General features: G+C 43.8%; 1 protein-coding gene across 10 annotated transcripts in view; it reads left to right on the plus strand.

The window, feature by feature from the left end:
- The window catches only part of phldb2b (pleckstrin homology-like domain, family B, member 2b), a 46,978-nt gene that overhangs the window by 14,835 nt on the left and 13,459 nt on the right, over window positions 1–18,684 (plus strand). For 9 of the 10 annotated variants that reach the window (XM_058376226.1, XM_058376227.1, XM_058376229.1 and 6 more), the window contains 8 exons: window positions 3,488–3,607; window positions 5,309–6,444; window positions 10,410–10,718; window positions 13,564–13,704; window positions 15,389–15,526; window positions 17,201–17,329; window positions 18,385–18,540; window positions 18,668–18,684. The exon at window positions 18,668–18,684 is cut by the window's right edge and continues 94 nt beyond it. In XM_058376226.1, coding sequence (XP_058232209.1) covers window positions 3,488–3,607; window positions 5,309–6,444; window positions 10,410–10,718; window positions 13,564–13,704; window positions 15,389–15,526; window positions 17,201–17,329; window positions 18,385–18,540; window positions 18,668–18,684 — 2,146 coding nt within the window. The remainder of the gene's footprint in view (window positions 1–3,487; window positions 3,608–5,308; window positions 6,445–10,409; window positions 10,719–13,563; window positions 13,705–15,388; window positions 15,527–17,200; window positions 17,330–18,384; window positions 18,541–18,667) is intronic. The other variant, XM_058376230.1, reaches the window with a different exon arrangement.

The raw sequence follows: 18,684 nt of genomic DNA on the forward strand, positions 1-18,684 counted from the left end.
AGTTTTTGTTTTAAGTTATTTAAGCCGACAGATGTGCAACATCTGCATGCGCCTTCTTGCGTGAATGCATCATGGGGGGGGCATTAAATGTGTATACGTGTGTGCGTGCATGTATGTGAGTGTGTGTATATAAAGTTTATTGAGTTAATGATTAGTAAAGGTGTGGCGATGGGGCGCAAAAGGCGCGTGCGATGGGGCGCTTTAACACCGTGACGTCATTCCGACGCGTGTCCGCACGTGAGCTGCGATTCTTCATGTCTACATCCTTACATGTCTTTAACTTTCAGTTATCACAATGTGAGCAAATATACATTCAGTGCACTTTAATTAAAATCATTCATAAGATTGAGGGGGTCGACTGGTACAGGTGAGCGTTGCTAGGATACGCTTACCTGAGCATCTTGATAATAGTTGTTGTTGGTAAAAGTTCTTCTCTATTTTTTTTCTGTGCACGTGGGTATTTGTTTGTATTTCTCAGTTGACGATTTTAAGGTACAGATAAAGTTTTTTTATTTTCTCCAAGCGTTCTTTGCATAGCTTTCTCTAAAGGTTCTCCTCTGATGGAGAGTGAGAGAGAGTGAGAGAGGGAGAGCGAGAGAGAGACACTGTTGTGGGTTCTGCTTCACAGACCACAGAGAGATTTCTACCTTGAAACTTTTTTTTTCCTAAAGTGTGCTAATTCTTGTTATTTGTATTAATCTTCTTTACTTAAATATTCTCAGAAGCTCCAGAGCTCTCATGTGGAACCGTGCACAGAGAGTTCTCACCAGAGGAAGTGAGGTTCCACAGAGTTTAGTTAGTTCAGGGTTCTCAGATTCTGCTTGTGTAGAGACTTTAAGCATTCCACAAAATGGACAAAGAAGACTCGGGGGTTCTGTTGTAGATGGAACCTTTTAAGTCAGGCACAATGTAAATAAGTTTTCTGTAATGAGTTCTGTTCTGTGTGTGTTTGTTTGTTTGTTTGTTTGTTTGTTTGTTTGTCCCGAAGGACTGAAAGTTGGCAAAAATGGCAAGTAACATCCGGATAATTAATCCTCCTCTGTTAATTAAAGGATCTGATTGATCCGGTCTTGCGGCTTGGAACGGAGACAGTTAATTAGTTGTGAAATTGTTTCGGAAATCTAGTAAAGGGACAAAAAGGGTTTGAAAATTGAGTGCTTGTGGTCTTCGTGTAATTCAGTGACAATAAAAGACGAGTGTATAAAATGACACGCGTGTTTTATTACTGGATCAAAGACACCTTGTGTTTTTAATCTTCGAAAAGACTCGAATCCAGCGCCTTTATGAGGGTTCGTTTACGGGATTAAACGCAATAAACATCCAGCGTAAACTTCTTAAAGGTTTCAGTCTTTATTTATTCCTGTACTGATTTAAAAACTCTTCTGGTCTTCTTCAAGCCGCCTGGTCATCAGGAGTTCAGGTAGAAAGTGGAGCATCCAGGACCGACTCACAGCGCTCTTTTGTTTCTGTAACGTATTTATTTTAGGTCTTTAGCCAGAGAAGCACAGCTGTGTAGACTAAACACCCACGGCTGTGCTGGAGAAACGTTTCCTGCTGTGTGTGTGTGTGTGTTTTGGTCCTTGCGCAGAAGTGTGTTTATCTGACGCTGTTATCTCTCAGATGGCTGTTGTGACAGACTGCGATTGTTCCGATGATGATGAAACGTCTCGCGGCGCTTAGGTCCGGTCTTTTATACGGCCGCACGGTTAAGACTGGGATTCTCGTTATTTGCTGGCTTCGCCATGAGAGAGCTTTGTAAAGTACAGAAAAATGCAGGAAAATCAGCCTGGACGTGCCAGCGTTCCGAACTGTGGAATGTGTCTTAGAGATTTAAGGGGCTAAAAGTCAGAGGTTTGGCATGTTAATGATCAGCCTCTCAGCTCCGAGTGTGGAGCAGTGGACCAGGATTCAACCTTTAACTTGAGAAACGCTGAGAGTCAAGCTCATCAGAGCACCGGGTGAAGCTTTTTGGGGTTTTGAGCAGCGTATCTCGCGTCTGGGAAACAGTTTTGCTTGTGCGCTACGGTGAAGTAATCCTCTTTTTTTTCCCGGAGATAAATGTGTTGGCCGTGTGTCTGTATGCCTGTGGATTTGAAGTTAAACTAAAAGCAGACTTTACATTAGTTTACACACCTACGACACGTACACTTCTCCCACTGATCACCCACCCACGCACCTCCTCAAACTCCGTTACAACTTCCAGAAATTCCTCCTGTCCTGTTTTTCATCGCTCCAGCCCTTCCCTGAACCTTTTATACACCAGAATCCAGCTCTCTTTCTGCTCCCTTAGCAAGCAGAAAACCAGCTCCAAGTCCTCCAGCCAGAGCTCTGGGGTTTGGTTGAAAAGCAGGAAATATTTTCCATGATTTTAATGGCTGCTCTATGAGCTCCAGTTTCAAGTCGGTGGAAAATGCAGTTGTGGGTTGAAGAGGATATGATGAGAGTTTTTGGTGGTGAGCCAGTCGGAACGCTGATGAGGAAAGATGAAGAAAGATCACAGAGATGGGAGAAGGCCCAGGTCTGAGCTGAGTGGCGACCTTCAGGATGTGGACTGATCATTTTTGCATTATAAAGAGAAGAGAGTGAAGATTTGTGCTCGAACCGTCTGCCTGAAAGAGAATTGATGCCAGATCTGACACTTTTTTAATCAAAATTCAACAAAACAAAATCATCAAGCCTGCATGTAACGCACCATTTCTTAAACACTTGAACCCTTTCACTTATTAATGCTGGAAAAATGCAGCTTTCTGATTGGTAGACACCAGTTTCCACCAGCTCCATGACTACCAGATTAACACCAATGAACTCAGCACTAAAAGGGCTAGAAAATAAGGACTAAACTTTTTGTTAAACATGTTTCTAAGCACCCTACACTACAGGTCAGGGGTAAGGTCATTAATAGACATCACTGGTCTCAAGTAAAGGGGTATAGAATAATTAAGTGGGTTATAAGGACTGGAATGTCAACAATTCCTCAGATCTGTTAAAAAAAATACAAAAAATTCACGCTAATAAATTTTGCATGATTGCTGTGAATTTTCCAGGCTTTTTGTAGACGAAGCAGAGTCCAGGATTTGCGTGACCCTGATGTGTTCCTCAGAAAGCCTTTGTTTTGATTAGCAGGCTCAGGAAAATGGCCTGAGATAGGATGGAATAGTGAGTGATGGAGATTTCTGAAAAAGCATTTCAGGCATTTGCCCGTATCTCTGTGGAGCTTTAGGACTGCTGGTGTCATAGCGTGATGTTCTCTGGTGTTCTCTGGTGTGGTGTAGCGAGACTCTGTGAGACGTGGTGAAGTGTTTGGACAGCTGTGGCCAAGGTCATGACCCTGATGTCTTGTTTACTGCTGCTGTGGATTTCGATCAGGATTGATGACTTCAGAGTTTTCTGAAGATTCACAGTTCTGCTCACACACCCAGACCAAACAGAAGTGCTCTGGAAAGTTAGCTTGACCAAATTCTCTCCTCTCGTGTCTTTCTGTCCCCAGGTTATTCTCTGTGTTTGGGTAAATCCTACTTCTTCCGCTTTAACCACCCCGAGGAAGCCAGTCGGATGAAGAGCATGCTTCCTCAGAAGAGTCCCGTGTCCCCGCTGGTCTACAGCACAGGTAATGGAGCTCACATCTCACCTAACACTACATACCCCCTCCCCCACCCCAACCGTTCAACCCCATCACACCCCCATTCACCACAGTGATCCCCCCCAGACTTGTCTAGAGTGTGTCCTGTATTTCATAGAGCCCTCATGAGGGAACCTGTGGTGTTGGGGAGGGGGTTAAACACCGGGTTCAGTTACAGCAGGTAACCAGGCCTCCTTTCTTCATCTGGGACAGGTGTGTGTGTGTGTGTGTGTGTTATCAGCTACAATAGAATCCTTTGAAGTGCAAGAACCCTTTCAAGAGGGTCATCAGTCAGTTTTTTAGGAGATATCTCTACCAAAGAGACACATTAGCAGCCAGTGTCTTGTGGAATGTCTCGGTCTTTCCAGTCGTCTGTTTACTGATTTGGTTTCCTGTCCTTTGTGGTGATCGATAGTCCGAGCCTGTTTTGTCTGACTCAGGTAACAGTGACCACAGAAACCTTTTCAGAAATTCAGGAACTATTTTAAGAATTCAGGAACTTTTGGTATTGCCTGATGAATCCAGATCTCTCACAGCTCCCAAAGCGGGATTATCCAATCAGGACTGTGCATTTTTCTATTTCTTTTTGACAACTAGCAAGACTAGCGAGACTTAAAGTGACAGCGTATGAAATACTGGAGATTAGGACAGGGGGATCATTAGAAAAATTTGAACTGTGTGTTTTTATAAGTAAATGTTATTTTCTGTGATTTACTCCATGAATCATTTAAATTGTGTCTTAAAAGATGAAATAAGAAATTAGCGTCAGTTAGCATCCTTACTGCTCCTACTGCTGTCTGACAGCATCAAACATCTTCTGTAAAATGAATTCCTGGCTTCACCATGGCTTCGGTCTCGACCTTCTAGACCTAAAACGGATGTAAATCTGACTGCTCCATCACTCAGTTTATTGATTAGTTTTAGATCTCGTTAGATGCTTTATGGAGCTCCATCAGAGTACAGATGAAGCTCTGGTGTGTATCAGTAGCAGTTTAAATCTTCTCGTACATGTCACCGCCTCTGGAGCTGAAATACACCCTCAACACCTTTACTAACTTGAGCAGCATCTTCTAGTCTCTTTTATCATCTTCTCCATGGCTGGTGGAAAGTTCTGCTTTGCTCTGGTATGTGTGTTATGAGCATGCATGTGTCCGGCGTCTGGGATTTCCTTTGATCAGTCTGCACTGTCTTGGTGTGGAGAAGCGGGCGGAATAATACACTGTGCAGATGAGTGTGTGTGTGTGTGTGTGTGTGTGCGCGCAAGAGAGAGAAACCACATGTTTAACGGTTCTGTTGTCCATCTTTGGCTCGGCTGCATCTCGGTGGGTTGGACAGGAAAGCTTTATTTGAACAGACTGACAGAAAAGGCGAGGCAGCAGCGTGTGTGTGGTGAACCAGAGCCCAGCTGAGATGTTTCGCTCGACACGAACCTTGAGTCTGTTTCTATTTTTAAAAAGTAAAATTGCTGAGATTAAGGTCTGGGGTTGCGGATCATTAAAAGGCAGGTTTCAGAGAAATTCTTCTAAGAGGCAGATTATTTTGGGAACAGTCCAGTCTCAGACGAGATTCTTTGTTTATGAGTTTGATCCTAACTCGGGTCAGCTGATGAACGCTTATGTAAAAATGTTGCCCTCAGGTAGATGCTTCACTCTCGGTTAATATTCTGTCTCTGCTCTTTCTGTCTCTCAGATTATATGAAGTTCAGTAGCGATTTCAGTTCCAGTGTTGGAGGTCCAAGTTCCAGAGGCGTGCGGTCAGTCTCTGAGCTGAGGGAATTAATGGACACCTTACAGAGGAAAAAACAAGCTCTGGAGAACAGTCTACGGACCAATGGGGACAGTAGCCCCTCCTACTTCAGCATGACCCAGTCTCCGCCCTCCACGCCCAGCTCCTTGTCACCCATGACCTCATCAAGCCCCATATCTCCCTATCAGGACCAAGCAAGACGACTCTATACGTCTGACCGGCCGCCTCTTTCGGGTAAAGTCCCCGCCCACTCGTCTAACAGCGTCCCTCCCTCGCCGAGACGATCTGACCAGCGGGAATACAACTCCTCACTCCCTCCTTTACGACCAATGACACGGAACCAGTCCCAGGACAGCCTGCTCTCTTCTTCGGATAGTCGACGTGGCCAAACGTCAGGTTCTTTGCTGTCTATGTGGAACGGCTCCGGATCTACAACATGCGACGCTCTTCCACCGACTCCAGGAAGTGGAAGCGGAGCAGCTAGCATGCCCTCCAGCCCTCGATTAGCACGCAGGCTACAACCCGAGGAAGCGGGACGCCCAATTCCAGCGCCACGCCAAAGGAAGTACTCGGCCGGTTCTCTGACGGGAATGGGAATTGCCGCTCACAGCCGGTCGCTACCCCGCCTCTACCGCCCGGGTGAGTCCCATCTCGCCCCTCTGACCCTGCCATGGCCTCGCTCCTCACCCACCCCCGAGTCCAGTCACCAAAATGGACCCTCCGAGGTGGTCTCCATCTCCTTGTCCACCAGGTCCATTACCAAACAGCCACCCGTGCGTCCGGACGTGACCACGCCCTCAGGTGCTGCAACCAGCCCGCGGCAGGCCAAGAAGGTGAGTCTGACCTCCAGCAGCTCCTACTCAGATTTGGAGAAGCAGGCAGCCTTCATGTCCTCGCCAGCCTTGGAGCTGGGACTGGGAGAGAGGAGGCAGTCATTCGGGAAGGCTGGGATTGGACCACAGGGTGGATTCCGTGAGAGGAAAGGCAGCATCAGCTCTCTGAGCGGGAAAGAAGAGCTGCAGGATTATCACCTGAGGCAGAGAGACGAGAGGCTTCGAGAGCAGGAGGTGGAGAGACTGGTGAGGAAGACTTTGTTAAGAAATTGTATCACATTATTAAATTGTTTTTAAAGAGTTTTTAGTTTTAAAAATGGAAAAACCCAAAATAATTTAGGAAACAGTGTTGCTAGGCAACGAGAAATACAGCTGAAAGCTCTCGAACAGTTGAGTCATGAACAATGAGGCAAAAGCATGAGGAAAATCTACATCTACTCTCAAATCTGTTGGTTCTCAAATTACACCAGAATCATGTTCCAGATTCTAACTGAACTTCTACCAGTTCCTCCATGTTGTAGGAGTAACGACTTGGTGATGAACGTTGAAGTTCAGGGGTTGGATTCTGGATTCTGATTGGTCAGAAGATGTTGATGAATTTTCAGACAGCAGCTCTGACAGCAATTCGTTCTTGTTTCTATAGCAACAGCTTGTTCATGGGGACCTGTACAGCAGAGACGCTACTGATATTAAAAAGGTGTCCGATTGTTTAAAACATTTATTGAATATTTATGTAAGGAGTCTCCAGTGTCAGAGGTAAAGCTCTAGCTGATCTAACAGACTAGTTTAGGTGTTGTGTTGTGGTGTCTTGGTCACGTGACAAGCAGCGTGTTTTTTTTAAATCTCCAGAAAAGTAGAGGCTGCTAAGGGAATGTTAGTTGTTTATAGCTGCTCTAATGTAAGCGAGAACAGGAGTTTGTTTAGAAGAGTCGTCCCTCTATAGAGCTGTAAACGTACATTGATTAAAAAGTACAGTGTGTCACTGTTTAATAAATAAATAAATAAAAGTGGGAGTAAGCAGCTGAATGGGAATAAAGGCTGAATGTGCAGTTTTCCCATCACAGAAACACTTCCATGTTTATCTTGAGGAATCCCGCAGAGTGGAATTCTGGCCTCCGGAGGAGAGCAGGAAGGGAGAGGCCCACCTGCCTACGAATTAATCTCTTTTGTTACACACACACACACAAAATTCCAGTTTTAATGGCATACAGACGTACTGACGCTTCCTCTGTAGTGGGCAGAACAGACGATTGAGGTTGAGGTGGACTCGCCCTCCACTCCTATTAATAGTCAAACCGCATTCGGGTCTCCGCGAGCGCGGCCGCCCAAACACACTCTCTCTGGGAGGCCCGCGGCGGGGCGGCGTGAGCTGGCGCTAGTCCCGCGCTGACGCTCCCGATCCTCGTCTCTGCTGGCTCGAGCAGGATTCTCATGAAAGTCGGCTGGTGTTTTCTCAACTTTCTCATGCAGTTCGCGAGGCCACCTGTAGCCCTGCCCACCTGAGCTGGATCCAAAACCAGAAGCCTGGGCCGCTCGCTCATTAGCCGTTACAGCCCTGTAGTTGTGGTGGAACATTATGCTTCTGGATTAAAGGCTTTTGCTGGAGAGAGTAAACACCAGTTAGTTGCAGGTGGAGAGGCGTGTGTGTGTGTCTGTGTGTGTGTGTGTGTGTGTGATCCTGACATTCAGACAAAAACATTAATTCTTCTTCAGAATACGTGCTTTTACTAGCCTGAGTTAAGAGTTTCTCAGATTCTGCTAGCATCACGCCGTTAGAGGGACACACTCAGAGTTAAACGATTAAATGCAGAAATATTTCATATCGTAAATAAGTAAATAAACAACAACAGCAGAACTGAAATATCACTCAACCCATTCTCGTGTTTGTTTACCCCATAATGTCTACAACTCGCTTTGTTAAATTTCCCCTAAGTGTGAATTTGTGTCTTTGTAATGGTTTTCCCAACTCACACCCAGTGTTCCCAGTATAGACTCCGGATCAATCGAGACCAGGATAATGAATAGAAATAACTTCTATTTTTATTTCTATCCTGGGAGTTGCTCTCCTCTCTCCTTGTCTGGGGTCACAGCTCAAACCCTGACTCCTGATATGTACACACACACACACGCGCGCATATGGAGGACATGTCAGAAACCTATTTAAACACATCAGATCTCAGCAGTAAGATGAAAGTGAGACCCAAGTTAAGCTTGAAGAGCTATTTATGTTTGAGATGTTTGGGTATATCCGCTGATCAAGTGGGAGGTGTGTGTGTCCGGTGTATATACCACTCACACACACACACACACACACACACACACACTCTTTAATAATGCCCTCCAGTGGAGCTGAACCAGCTGCTGTCTTGGACTTTGAAACCGTGTGACACAGAGAAAGCGGAAGGATTAAATCACTCGGGTCGTGTATTTCCGTCCCCACGGCGTCCAGTGCCAGCTCTGTTTTTGGTGGCATGAAGTTTCACTCAGCGCCACTTGCTCAGACACGCCGGCCCTGTCCAGGCAGACGGAGCGCTCTCGCTGATTTCAGCTGTAACCAGGTTCGCTCAGGTCCGATCGGGTCGTCCGGCACTCTCGCTCACTGTGCGTTCTCAGGGTCGTCACTATGCACCTGGACGTCCTGGCATCTGGCGGCGTGGGCATGGTGAGTGTGTGTGTATGTGTGTGTGTATGTGTGTATGAGAATAACACAGGTTTAATAACACACATTTATTAACACTGATATACACATTTCTCACTTTTTCTCAATGTTTATTCATTTGGATCTGGAAACATCTGGATTTCATGAATCCAGCAAAAAAAATGACAATCATGTGACACAGTAATGAGTTTCTCTCGTACCGCAAAAATTCCAGCTATAACAAGATGTTTGTATTGAAGAATGTTGTACATTTTATCCTTTTATAATCAGTTCCTGTTCTCGTGAACATTATAAAAAAGTCCAGTTACTCTCTACAGTTCCAGCTTTACCCCTGACTCGCACTGGAGACTCTTTACACCCACTTCGTAATCCGTTTATAAGGACATGTTCCCTCTGAACGAGCTGTTGCTATGGAAATGACAATGTTTCAGCATGAGTGTGATGATATAAATCTGCAGAGCTGTTGTTACTGAGCCTTAATCAACACCTTCTGACCAATCAGAGTCCAGATGTTAATTATAGTTACAAGAGCTGTTTACAGGCCTGGTTTTGTTTCAGCCGATTTTGTGAAGTCTGTAAAACACATTTCAGCTCTCTTGTGCGTTATTTTTAACATCAGCGATAAATTAATCCAGCGTTTCTGGATTTTATTCGTTTCCTTTTTACGCTGTATGGACTGAGTCATCGATGAACATCTGTATAAATCACTTTAAATGTGCTGGATCATCGGAGCAGATCCTGGCTCCGAGTTCAAACACAGGCGTTAGCCGTGATGGAGAGAGCTGTGTTTGCATTTCATCGTTTATTTCCATAGAAGTGGCTGAACGCAGGGCTTTTCCGGCCTGTTAATTAGGATCAAAGCAGCGTCCCATGGGAGCGTGTTCCCGTCGACTTGGCGGGAGATTTTATGGACGTCTTCTGTCTCTGTTCCAGTTACGGCGTCTGTTGCTCAGCGTCGAGTTCTGTGGGATCAGGAGAATAGAGTTTTGTATTAGACTTAGAGGGAAATTTTTCTGACCACATGACAGAGAGAACATGCCTGGAAGAATCATCGACTCGTGATTTAGCAGTGATGTGTGATGTGGAGCTCAGATTCTGAGTGTTATTAAATGTTATAATCTGTAATCACAACAAGGGCTTGTGCAGGAATTCAGCAACAATTCATGCAGTTTATATTCAAGTTATAGCTGTACTACGGGAGGGTAACAACAAAACAGTGTAAAATATTGCTTTGACTTAACTGATGATATACGTCATAAATCTACTCAAAATAATGAAACGTTTGGCAGAAAGCCATCACTTTAAGAATTCCAGTGAAACATGGTGGTGGCAGCATCATGCTCAGAGTGACCCTTGGCCTCTGGGTTGTTTTTATGATACTTTTTTATATTATATACTTTTGATATTTTGATTAACAGTGCTCTGTGGAATATTATTATTACTGTTATTATTGTTATTAATATTATTATTAGCCTCCTGGTGGTCCAGTGGCAGGATCCCGCACTCTGAGCTGAAAGAACAACATTATTATCATTATCACTCTCTCCCACAGGAGCGCCAGCGTCTAGAGACCATCCTGAACCTGTGCTCGGAGCGGGACCAGAGCGGCTCCGCCGTGGCCGACCTCCAGAAGATCAATAAGGAGCTGGAGAAGCTGCAGGTGACGGAGGACGAGTCCGTATTTTCCGACTCCTCAGAGAAAGGATACAGCTCGGGGGCTTTGCAGTGCCACGTCACTGAGGAGCGACAGCTACGCCAACGTCGTTCCAGCGGGCAGAGAGACATCAGGGCGGAGTCACCTGCTGGGAGTCTTCTCGGCTCCGCCCCCACACCGTCTCCTCGACAGATGCGGAATAACAAGGTGAGATTACGGACAGTGTGTTCCTCAACCTCATGAGTCTCCGACTCCTATAAAATAAGCTCCGCCCACTGAGTCATTCATATCTATTATATAGTAATCTTGGCTCAGTTATTAAAATCTAAGCAGGTAGATTTTTATTATTTAATTGCATCTGTTTGTAAGTTTTAAAGTGTCTAATTAATTCAAGAAATTTTAGTTTTAAATATTGAGTTATATTTGTAAGAACTATATGAACGTAAATAATAATGCGCTTTAAGTGGAGGACAGGAAGTGTGTGTTAGCCGAGGAGGAGCATCTCAGATTCAGTGAGGCTGCCCTCTTGTGGCGTGGTGGAGAAGCGGCTCTGACGGATGTAAAGATAGATGATGGTTAAAAAGCTTTACATGTCACTTCTCACATAGACACCAGCTTCATAAATTCACATTTGTTTTACATGTTTTACAAATCACATCACAACTTACCTGTTTGACAAATTTGTTTAGTAACACTGGCAGGAAACGTTCAAGCCTGAAGACACAGAAGTGAAAAATGTGCTAGTTGTGTAACATCTCCTGCTGGGATCTTGTAGTTTAATCTCAGATGTAGCGTCAGATCTGTTAGACCTCCTGAGATGTTTTTTAGGTCACGTCCTTTCCGTGTACGACCTTTTTTAGTCATGTGTACGAGCACACACTCCTGCTTTCACACACACACACCAGCGCACAAAGGAATGTGAGGGAAGGGGGAGGGGCTAGAGGGGATAATGTAATTACGTGTATGTTTTTGTAGGTGATTTAGGGTTTGCTCCAGAGGTTGTAGAGTCAGAGCCAGTGGAGCTGTGGAGATCTTCTGGATTTTACTGAGACATGATCCTGCTGTATTTTCCTTTAATTTGTCGTCCGTCTGTTGATCCCATCTGCAATCCATACAGCGCTGTATAACAATATGCCGGGAATGATTTCTGTACGCACCATAAATCAGCTTCAAAGCTGCATTCTTTCTTGGTTTTTCTTCTTTCTCCATCTGTCTTTACATTATTTCTCCTCGCTGTTGTCCTCTTTCTTCACGCCGCTGACTCTCTCCGTAACATAAACTCTGCTGAACAGAGATAAACATCACTGTCCCAATATAGAGAGGTCACATGCCATGTGTTTGCTCTGCACTGCTGTAATCTCGCTTAATTTTACCTGACACACACACACACACACACACTAAATCACCATGTGCAGTTCTGAGTGTTTACGTTATTTACTTAATGGATAGTTTCTTATAGAGACCAAAGATCATCATGTGACTTCAAAAACTTTAGAACTGGAAACTAATGTAATGTAATAGCATGTGCTAGTTAGCTAGCTAAAGTTAAAGAGCTAGTTAAACCTAAAGCTAAGGTTATCTCGTTTAAAGCTTCCAATGTAGCACCAACTCTTTATGTGTGATATTACGTCTTCATATCCTCATGTAAATACGCCGTATTTGTGTCTCGCTAGTCTTTATTTTCTCTCTGGAGCCAAAGGTGTGTACTAATCTGGAGAGATATGACGACAAGATGGCGGTGCTGATGTTTTTGTCAGTTTTAAACGGAGCTACACACCAAATGAAAGCTTGTTATTTGAGGCAGGAAGTATTTATTTCTCTTTCTGAAATCTACAAGTGATTCATCATCTCCACCTAGTGAATATCTCTACACATTTAACTTCATTAAAAATCCCAGAATATATAAATATGCAAATTAGAGTTTGTTTGTGGTTAAGATTGACAGATACACACCACTTCTCTCAGACTTAAACTGTTACAGACTCACTGAATCAGAGCTGCTCGGTGAATCATAATAGCGCACATTAACTGTGGGGAAATACCATTAAGATTCGTCCAGTTGCATTTTAACAGCAGCCGAATCTGTTACCATGACAACCACAACTTCAGTGAGTTCCTCACTAACATTAGAGAGTTCCACTGTTCTCTGTAGAAGTGGTGGTAATTATTTGCCTAAGCAATGTGATTGGTCCAGTGAGCTTACACGCAGCCCCGCCCCCCTAAATCAGTTTTATACAGAGATCTCTGGGGTTAAATCTGGAGCCTCTGGAGTTTAAACATAACTTTATAAGGTTTTCTCCTGACCCCAGAAGGCTTCATTCCTCAGGTTCATTTCATTCCTCAGTTTTTTTTCCCACACGTCCTGACGGAGCTGACGTCCTGCTTTCCTCACTACAGTGGTGTATTTAGGTCTCTGGGGGCCGAAACTCAGAGCAGGCGGTCAGTTTGAGCCGGGTGTAGACATCGCCTTCGTTAGATTAAAAAAGAAAAGCAGCCTGTGTGGAGCGCTGGCGAGGGATCAGAGTTTCCTAAAAATCTGCTGCTAAATTCCAGCTGAACAAATGACTCCGATTTAATCAGATTGTGGAAATGGAGCATTTCTGTCTCTTCTGGGGAAACACAGTGAATCACAGCCTCATTAGGTTTCAGCTCAGTGTGTAATGTTGTGCAGTAATGGCTGCAATGTGAAGTTTAATAAGTTTGCTAATTAATGTTATTTTCATATTTTATATAATAGGCATACCATCATTTTGGTAATAATCTCCTGCAGCTTTATTTTTGAGTCATTAAGCTCTGATCTAAAGCACTATCACAAACGCTTGTTGATTTACATGTTTATTTATTTATTTATTTATTTATTTACATCTTTTTTTTACAGTCTAAAATTCAGACAGAAATTGAACTTACTGGCCTGTTGAATGTCCATCCATTTCTGCAGATACACCTTTATTAAAGAGATGTGTAGAAAGTTAACAGGAAAAACAAATAATTTCCTAATTGTTCATTACTCATAATTAGGATGGGAATATTAAGGATGTGATGTCGCCGGCAGGCACCTGAGGAGGAGGATGTGCGGCTGAAACAGGAAGTGACACGTATCGAAGAGGAGAGGATCCAGGTGCTGAACAACATGGAGGAGCTGGAACAGAAGATCAAAGAGCTGGACAACCAGATGGACGAATCCATCCAAGAGGTAAAGAGGATTGAGTTAGGGTGAGAGTGATTCAGTGAGTGAGAGATTCAGTGAATGAGTCATTCAGGGAGTGAGTGAATGACTCAGTGTGTGAATAAGAGAGTGTGTGAGTGATTCAGTGAGTGAGTGATTCATTCAGTGAGTGAGTGAGTGACTCAGTAAGTAAATGAATCAGTGAGTGAGTGAGTGACCTAGGATTGTTTTGGTGTATGAAGAAGTGGTTTGTTGAATGAGTGAGTGATTCAGTAAAGAACTGAGTTTTTGATGGAAAAGCAAGTGAGTCGTTGAGTGAGTGATTCAGTGAATAAGTGATGCTGAAGTAGTTTGGTTAAAATGTTGAGTAATTTGGTGTTTGAGTGATTCACTGAATAAGTGATTCAATTAGTGAGGGATGCATTAATTATTTTGGGTTGGGTGAGTGATTCAGTGAGTCGGTGGATAACTTGATTCAGTAAGTCTGTGAGTGATTCAATGAGTCGGTGATTGAGTGAGTCGGTGTTTGTGGTTAAGATTGACAGATAGACAGAACTTCTCTCAGACTTAAACTATTACAGACTCACTCAGTCAGAGCTGCTCGGTGAATCATTTAAGTCAAGTGATTCAGTGACTCTGTGGAGCGTATTCCCTGTAAGTTATGATAAGTTTGGGCGCAAGCGTGAATGCTGTAGTTTGCTGTAAATGCAGGAAGCTTTAACATGGACTGATGACCTGTGGTGTAACTGAAGTGTCCATCCGTCGAGTGTAAGTGTTCACTGTGTATTCCGTTCCCTTTACCCAGTGACCGGTGTTTCCAGGTTCTGTTTGCTCCTTGTTGAAGGAGGGGTTTATTTCTCCCTCAGAACCTGTGCTTTCTCAAACAGGCAGTAGTTTTATGGCATGCGGCTTCTTTACAAGATCTCGAACAGAGAAAATTAGAGCTTTTATAGCTGTGTGAAACGGCTCTCAGACAGTGAGTTCGTCCGGGTTTTAACTGGATTTATTACCGAATGTTGATGACATCACCACCTTGGGGTTTTTTTGTTTGTTTGTTTTGTTTTGTTTTAAGCAGAATCTGTAGCTGACTACAGAAAATGTGCAACATTTGGATCTAGTAGAATTTATATTATTTATGTTTATATTATTTAATATATTGATATTAATGAGCTATTGTGTACTTCACAACTTCAGGATTATTGGCACCCTTCAAAGGAATGGGCCATTATATAATTTGGCATTTTTTATTTTAATTCATATTGTTTTTTTATTTAAAACATATGGCAAATTTATTGGCACCCTAGAAAATGTTTTTGTCAAATGCAAGTCGAATTTTGTTCTTTGTTCTGGAAAATTGCCTGAAAACCTGGTTGAGATATGAACATGGATGGATTTTTAAACAAAATTACGACCACAAACATGGCTGTAGGACACAAACATGACCATGAACTAGACTGTAATGCTGTGCAGGGACACATCGATCCAAGATCCTCTACAAGACTTCACAGGAAGAGACTCAGTGCTGTTCTCTTCATAGTTGCCCTAGACAGGAGAGATGGGGTGCCAATACTTTTGAAATTTTGGAAAGAACTGCACATGTTGACTCATGGTGTCTGTTTGTGGTCATTTTTATGAAGGGTGCCAATAGTTTTGTATAGGATTGTATAATTTGTAGTTGACTGTAAGTGTGTGTGTGTGTGTGTGTGTGTAGATGGAGGTGGAACGCGCTCTGTTAGAAGGCGAGCAGGAGTCTGAAGTGGCTCAGCTGCAGCAGGAGAAGGAGACTCTGGAGCAGCTGAAGGATAAGATGGCCGAAATGGAGCAGAAGGTGCAGGCGGAAAAGTCACAGGTATTTCACTGAACACACACGCACACACACACGCACACACACACACACACACACACACACAGAGTTCCTGCCAGCTCAGCAGTCTCAATCACAGGTGATAATCTCCCCATCTATCCGGTCCACACCCTATTAGATTCATATATCACACATAAAGAAGGTGTGTGTGTGTGTGTGTGTGTGTGTGTGTGAGTGTGTGAGTGGAAAGCAAACTCAAGCATCTTTCAGTTCCACCTGCAGCTGTTTGAACACTCACTCACTCTGACATTCTCACTGCAGGATTTTAAGAGACAGTTTAAAGGCTGCACAGGAAAGTTTACAGCACAGAGCTGCTGAGTTCTGCGTCCTGATTGGTCAGAAGATGTTGATTAATTCTCTATAACAGCAGCCCTGATAGTAACACAGCTCTGTTAAAGTAAGGAGTCTCCAGTGTCAGCGCTGTGTAACAGTCACAGGTGAAGCTGGACAGAGGAGTTTACATTTCTTTGCGGTGAGGGAATGAGCGTTTATAGCTGCTATAATTACTTTGTTTCAGAGACATTCCACGACATTAAATGTAACCATAAAAGGATAAAAATGTTGTGGTCAAAAAAAAGTGCAAGTGTTGACCAGTCGCTGTGAGAGAAGACATTTAAAACACATGAGGACTTGTGATTTAAGGAAACAAATCAAGTTTAGGAAGGTAACAATTAAATCTACTGTCTCACACCATCCTGTCTGTGATTATTTTGCTATAACGGTATGAGACAACATGAGACACAACACGAGACATGAGACACTACACGAGACATTAACATTACACAAGACATGATACACTACACGAGACATTAGACACAACATGAGACACTACACAAGACACCACACAAGGCATGAGACACTACACAAGATATGAGACACTACATGACATACTACATAAGACACAACACGAGATACTACATGAGAGATAAGACACTACACCAGACATGAGACACTACATGAGACGTGAGACACTACATGAGACATTAGACACAACACGGGACAATACAGGAGAGAGACATTTCACGCGACATTACATGAGAGCACAATGACACATCAGACTCTAGACGAGACATGAGACACTACATGAGACTCGACATGAGACACTGCATGAGACTCTACATGAGACATGAGACTCTACATGAGACACTGCATGAGACAAGACACGGGACAACACTACACTAAATGAGACACAATATGAGACACTAAATGAGACACGTGAGATGTGAGACACGAGTGAGCAGAGGATCTAAAAGGATCTAATTTTTTTTTCCAAAAGAAATGGATATGAATTTGAGCTTCTGTTTATCTTTTACTTCTGCAGCCGAATGAAGGACTACAAATTTCACGTCTGCAAAAAAATTCCTGTAAATAGACTCAGAGATAAAAAATAAAAATTGCATTACACCAGCCTCAGCTCGTTACAGCACAAAACTTAATGCAAACTAATCATTTCCATTTTTCTGCTTTTATACTCAATATAATCTTCATCATCATCATCATCATTATTCTCTTCCTCCATGTTTCATTGCTGATGGCGGAGTTAGTGACTAACCCCAGCCTCCACACCTGCCCCTGCCCCTGCACTAACGCCTCTGCCCTGTCTGTCTCTCTCTGCCCTGTCTGTGTGTATATGTGTGTGTGTGTGTGTGTGCGGTGAAGGACAAATCCCAGCTCGATGCTGAGCGAGTAAAGCTCGAGCGTCTGGCCGAAGTGCTGTCCGAGCAGCGCGCTCAGCTTGACACGTGTCCCGAAGCCCTGAAAGAGCAGCTCGTCCTCCAGCTGTCCAGGGTCAGTACTGAACACAGAGCCTTCATCATCATCCTTCTCTTTCTCTCTCTCTCTCTCTCTCTCTCTCTCACTCTTGCTCTCTTGCTGGCTTCTAGCTCTTTCTGAATAATTATAAACACTAAACCCTAGCAATGCATTTCTTGCTGTTTGCTTTATACACACACTCATCATGTCTTCACACACACACACAGTGGCTGCATGAGCTGGAATGGGAGAAGTGTGTGTGTGTGTGTGTGGAGGTGCTGAAATGCAGTGTGTGAAAGTTATGCCTGCAGCATGACGGAGTGACAGCTGGAGTTTTATGTTGTTGGAGGGTCGTGCTGTGTGTGTGTGTGTGTGAGATGAAAGGTCAGAGGTCAGCGGTGGAAACACACGGAGCTGCCCAGGCTTGATTGGTATCCGGCAGGAGAGGACATGTTTGCGAATGTTCCTGTCTTCAGCGATGAGAAACGTTTAACCTTCTCGAGACTCTGAGTAGCTGAGAGTGAAGTGCTGGAGCTTAAAATATTAGTGTCCCAGGATTGGAGGATTAATAAGTTAATATGCAAATCAGCAGTAGGTTTGAGCAGTAACTCAAAATAAGCTAGGATCTGTGACCTCATATGAATATGCAAATTAGAAAACACCCAAAATGTCCCTGGGACATCCCATAATAGCAGGAGGATGTGAGCTGGATTTCAGTATTTCGCTTCACAGACCAGCTGAAAGAGGAGGAGCATAAGCAGTGTAACCATGACAACCAATTTGCATACCAAACTGGATTGGGCCAAAGCTGTGGCTCTTAAGCTTAGCCCCGCCCCTAAACAGGACGAAAGTGTGTGAAAGTTTTTGAGAAGCATTGAGAAGTTTCTGGCTTTTCCCAGAGTAGAGCTCAGCAGTGAAAGTGTTTTATTTTTTTATTTTATCTGACATTCACTGAGATAAAACATTACCAAGATTCCCAAAGTGAAAGCCAGCCATCATAAAGCACATCATAGTGAGCTCTAGAGGGTTAAATTTCAGGACTGAGATGACCATGGCTCATTAATGTGTGTGTGTGTGTGTGTGTGATGCAGGACGCCGAGACACTGGAGGTGGAGACTAAGCGCTTCGAGGACCTGGAGTTCCAGCAGCTGGAGAGAGAGAGCCGTCAGGACGAGGAGAAAGAGACGCAGACCCAACAGATCCTCAGAGAGATCGCAGAGTTCCAGCGCAGCACCGTCACACGCAAGGTACTGCAGACAAGTGTGTGTGTGTGAGGGAGGGAGAGTGTGTGTGTGTGTGTGTATGAGTGTGTGTGTGTGTTTAAGTGTGTGTTTAAGTGTGTGTGAATTTTGTGTGTGAAACAATTCCCTGTAGGAGAAGTTGCTTGCTCT

The sequence above is a fragment of the Hemibagrus wyckioides genome, linkage group LG23 (genome assembly GCF_019097595.1).
Source record: "Hemibagrus wyckioides isolate EC202008001 linkage group LG23, SWU_Hwy_1.0, whole genome shotgun sequence".
Taxonomy (NCBI): domain Eukaryota; kingdom Metazoa; phylum Chordata; class Actinopteri; order Siluriformes; family Bagridae; genus Hemibagrus; species Hemibagrus wyckioides.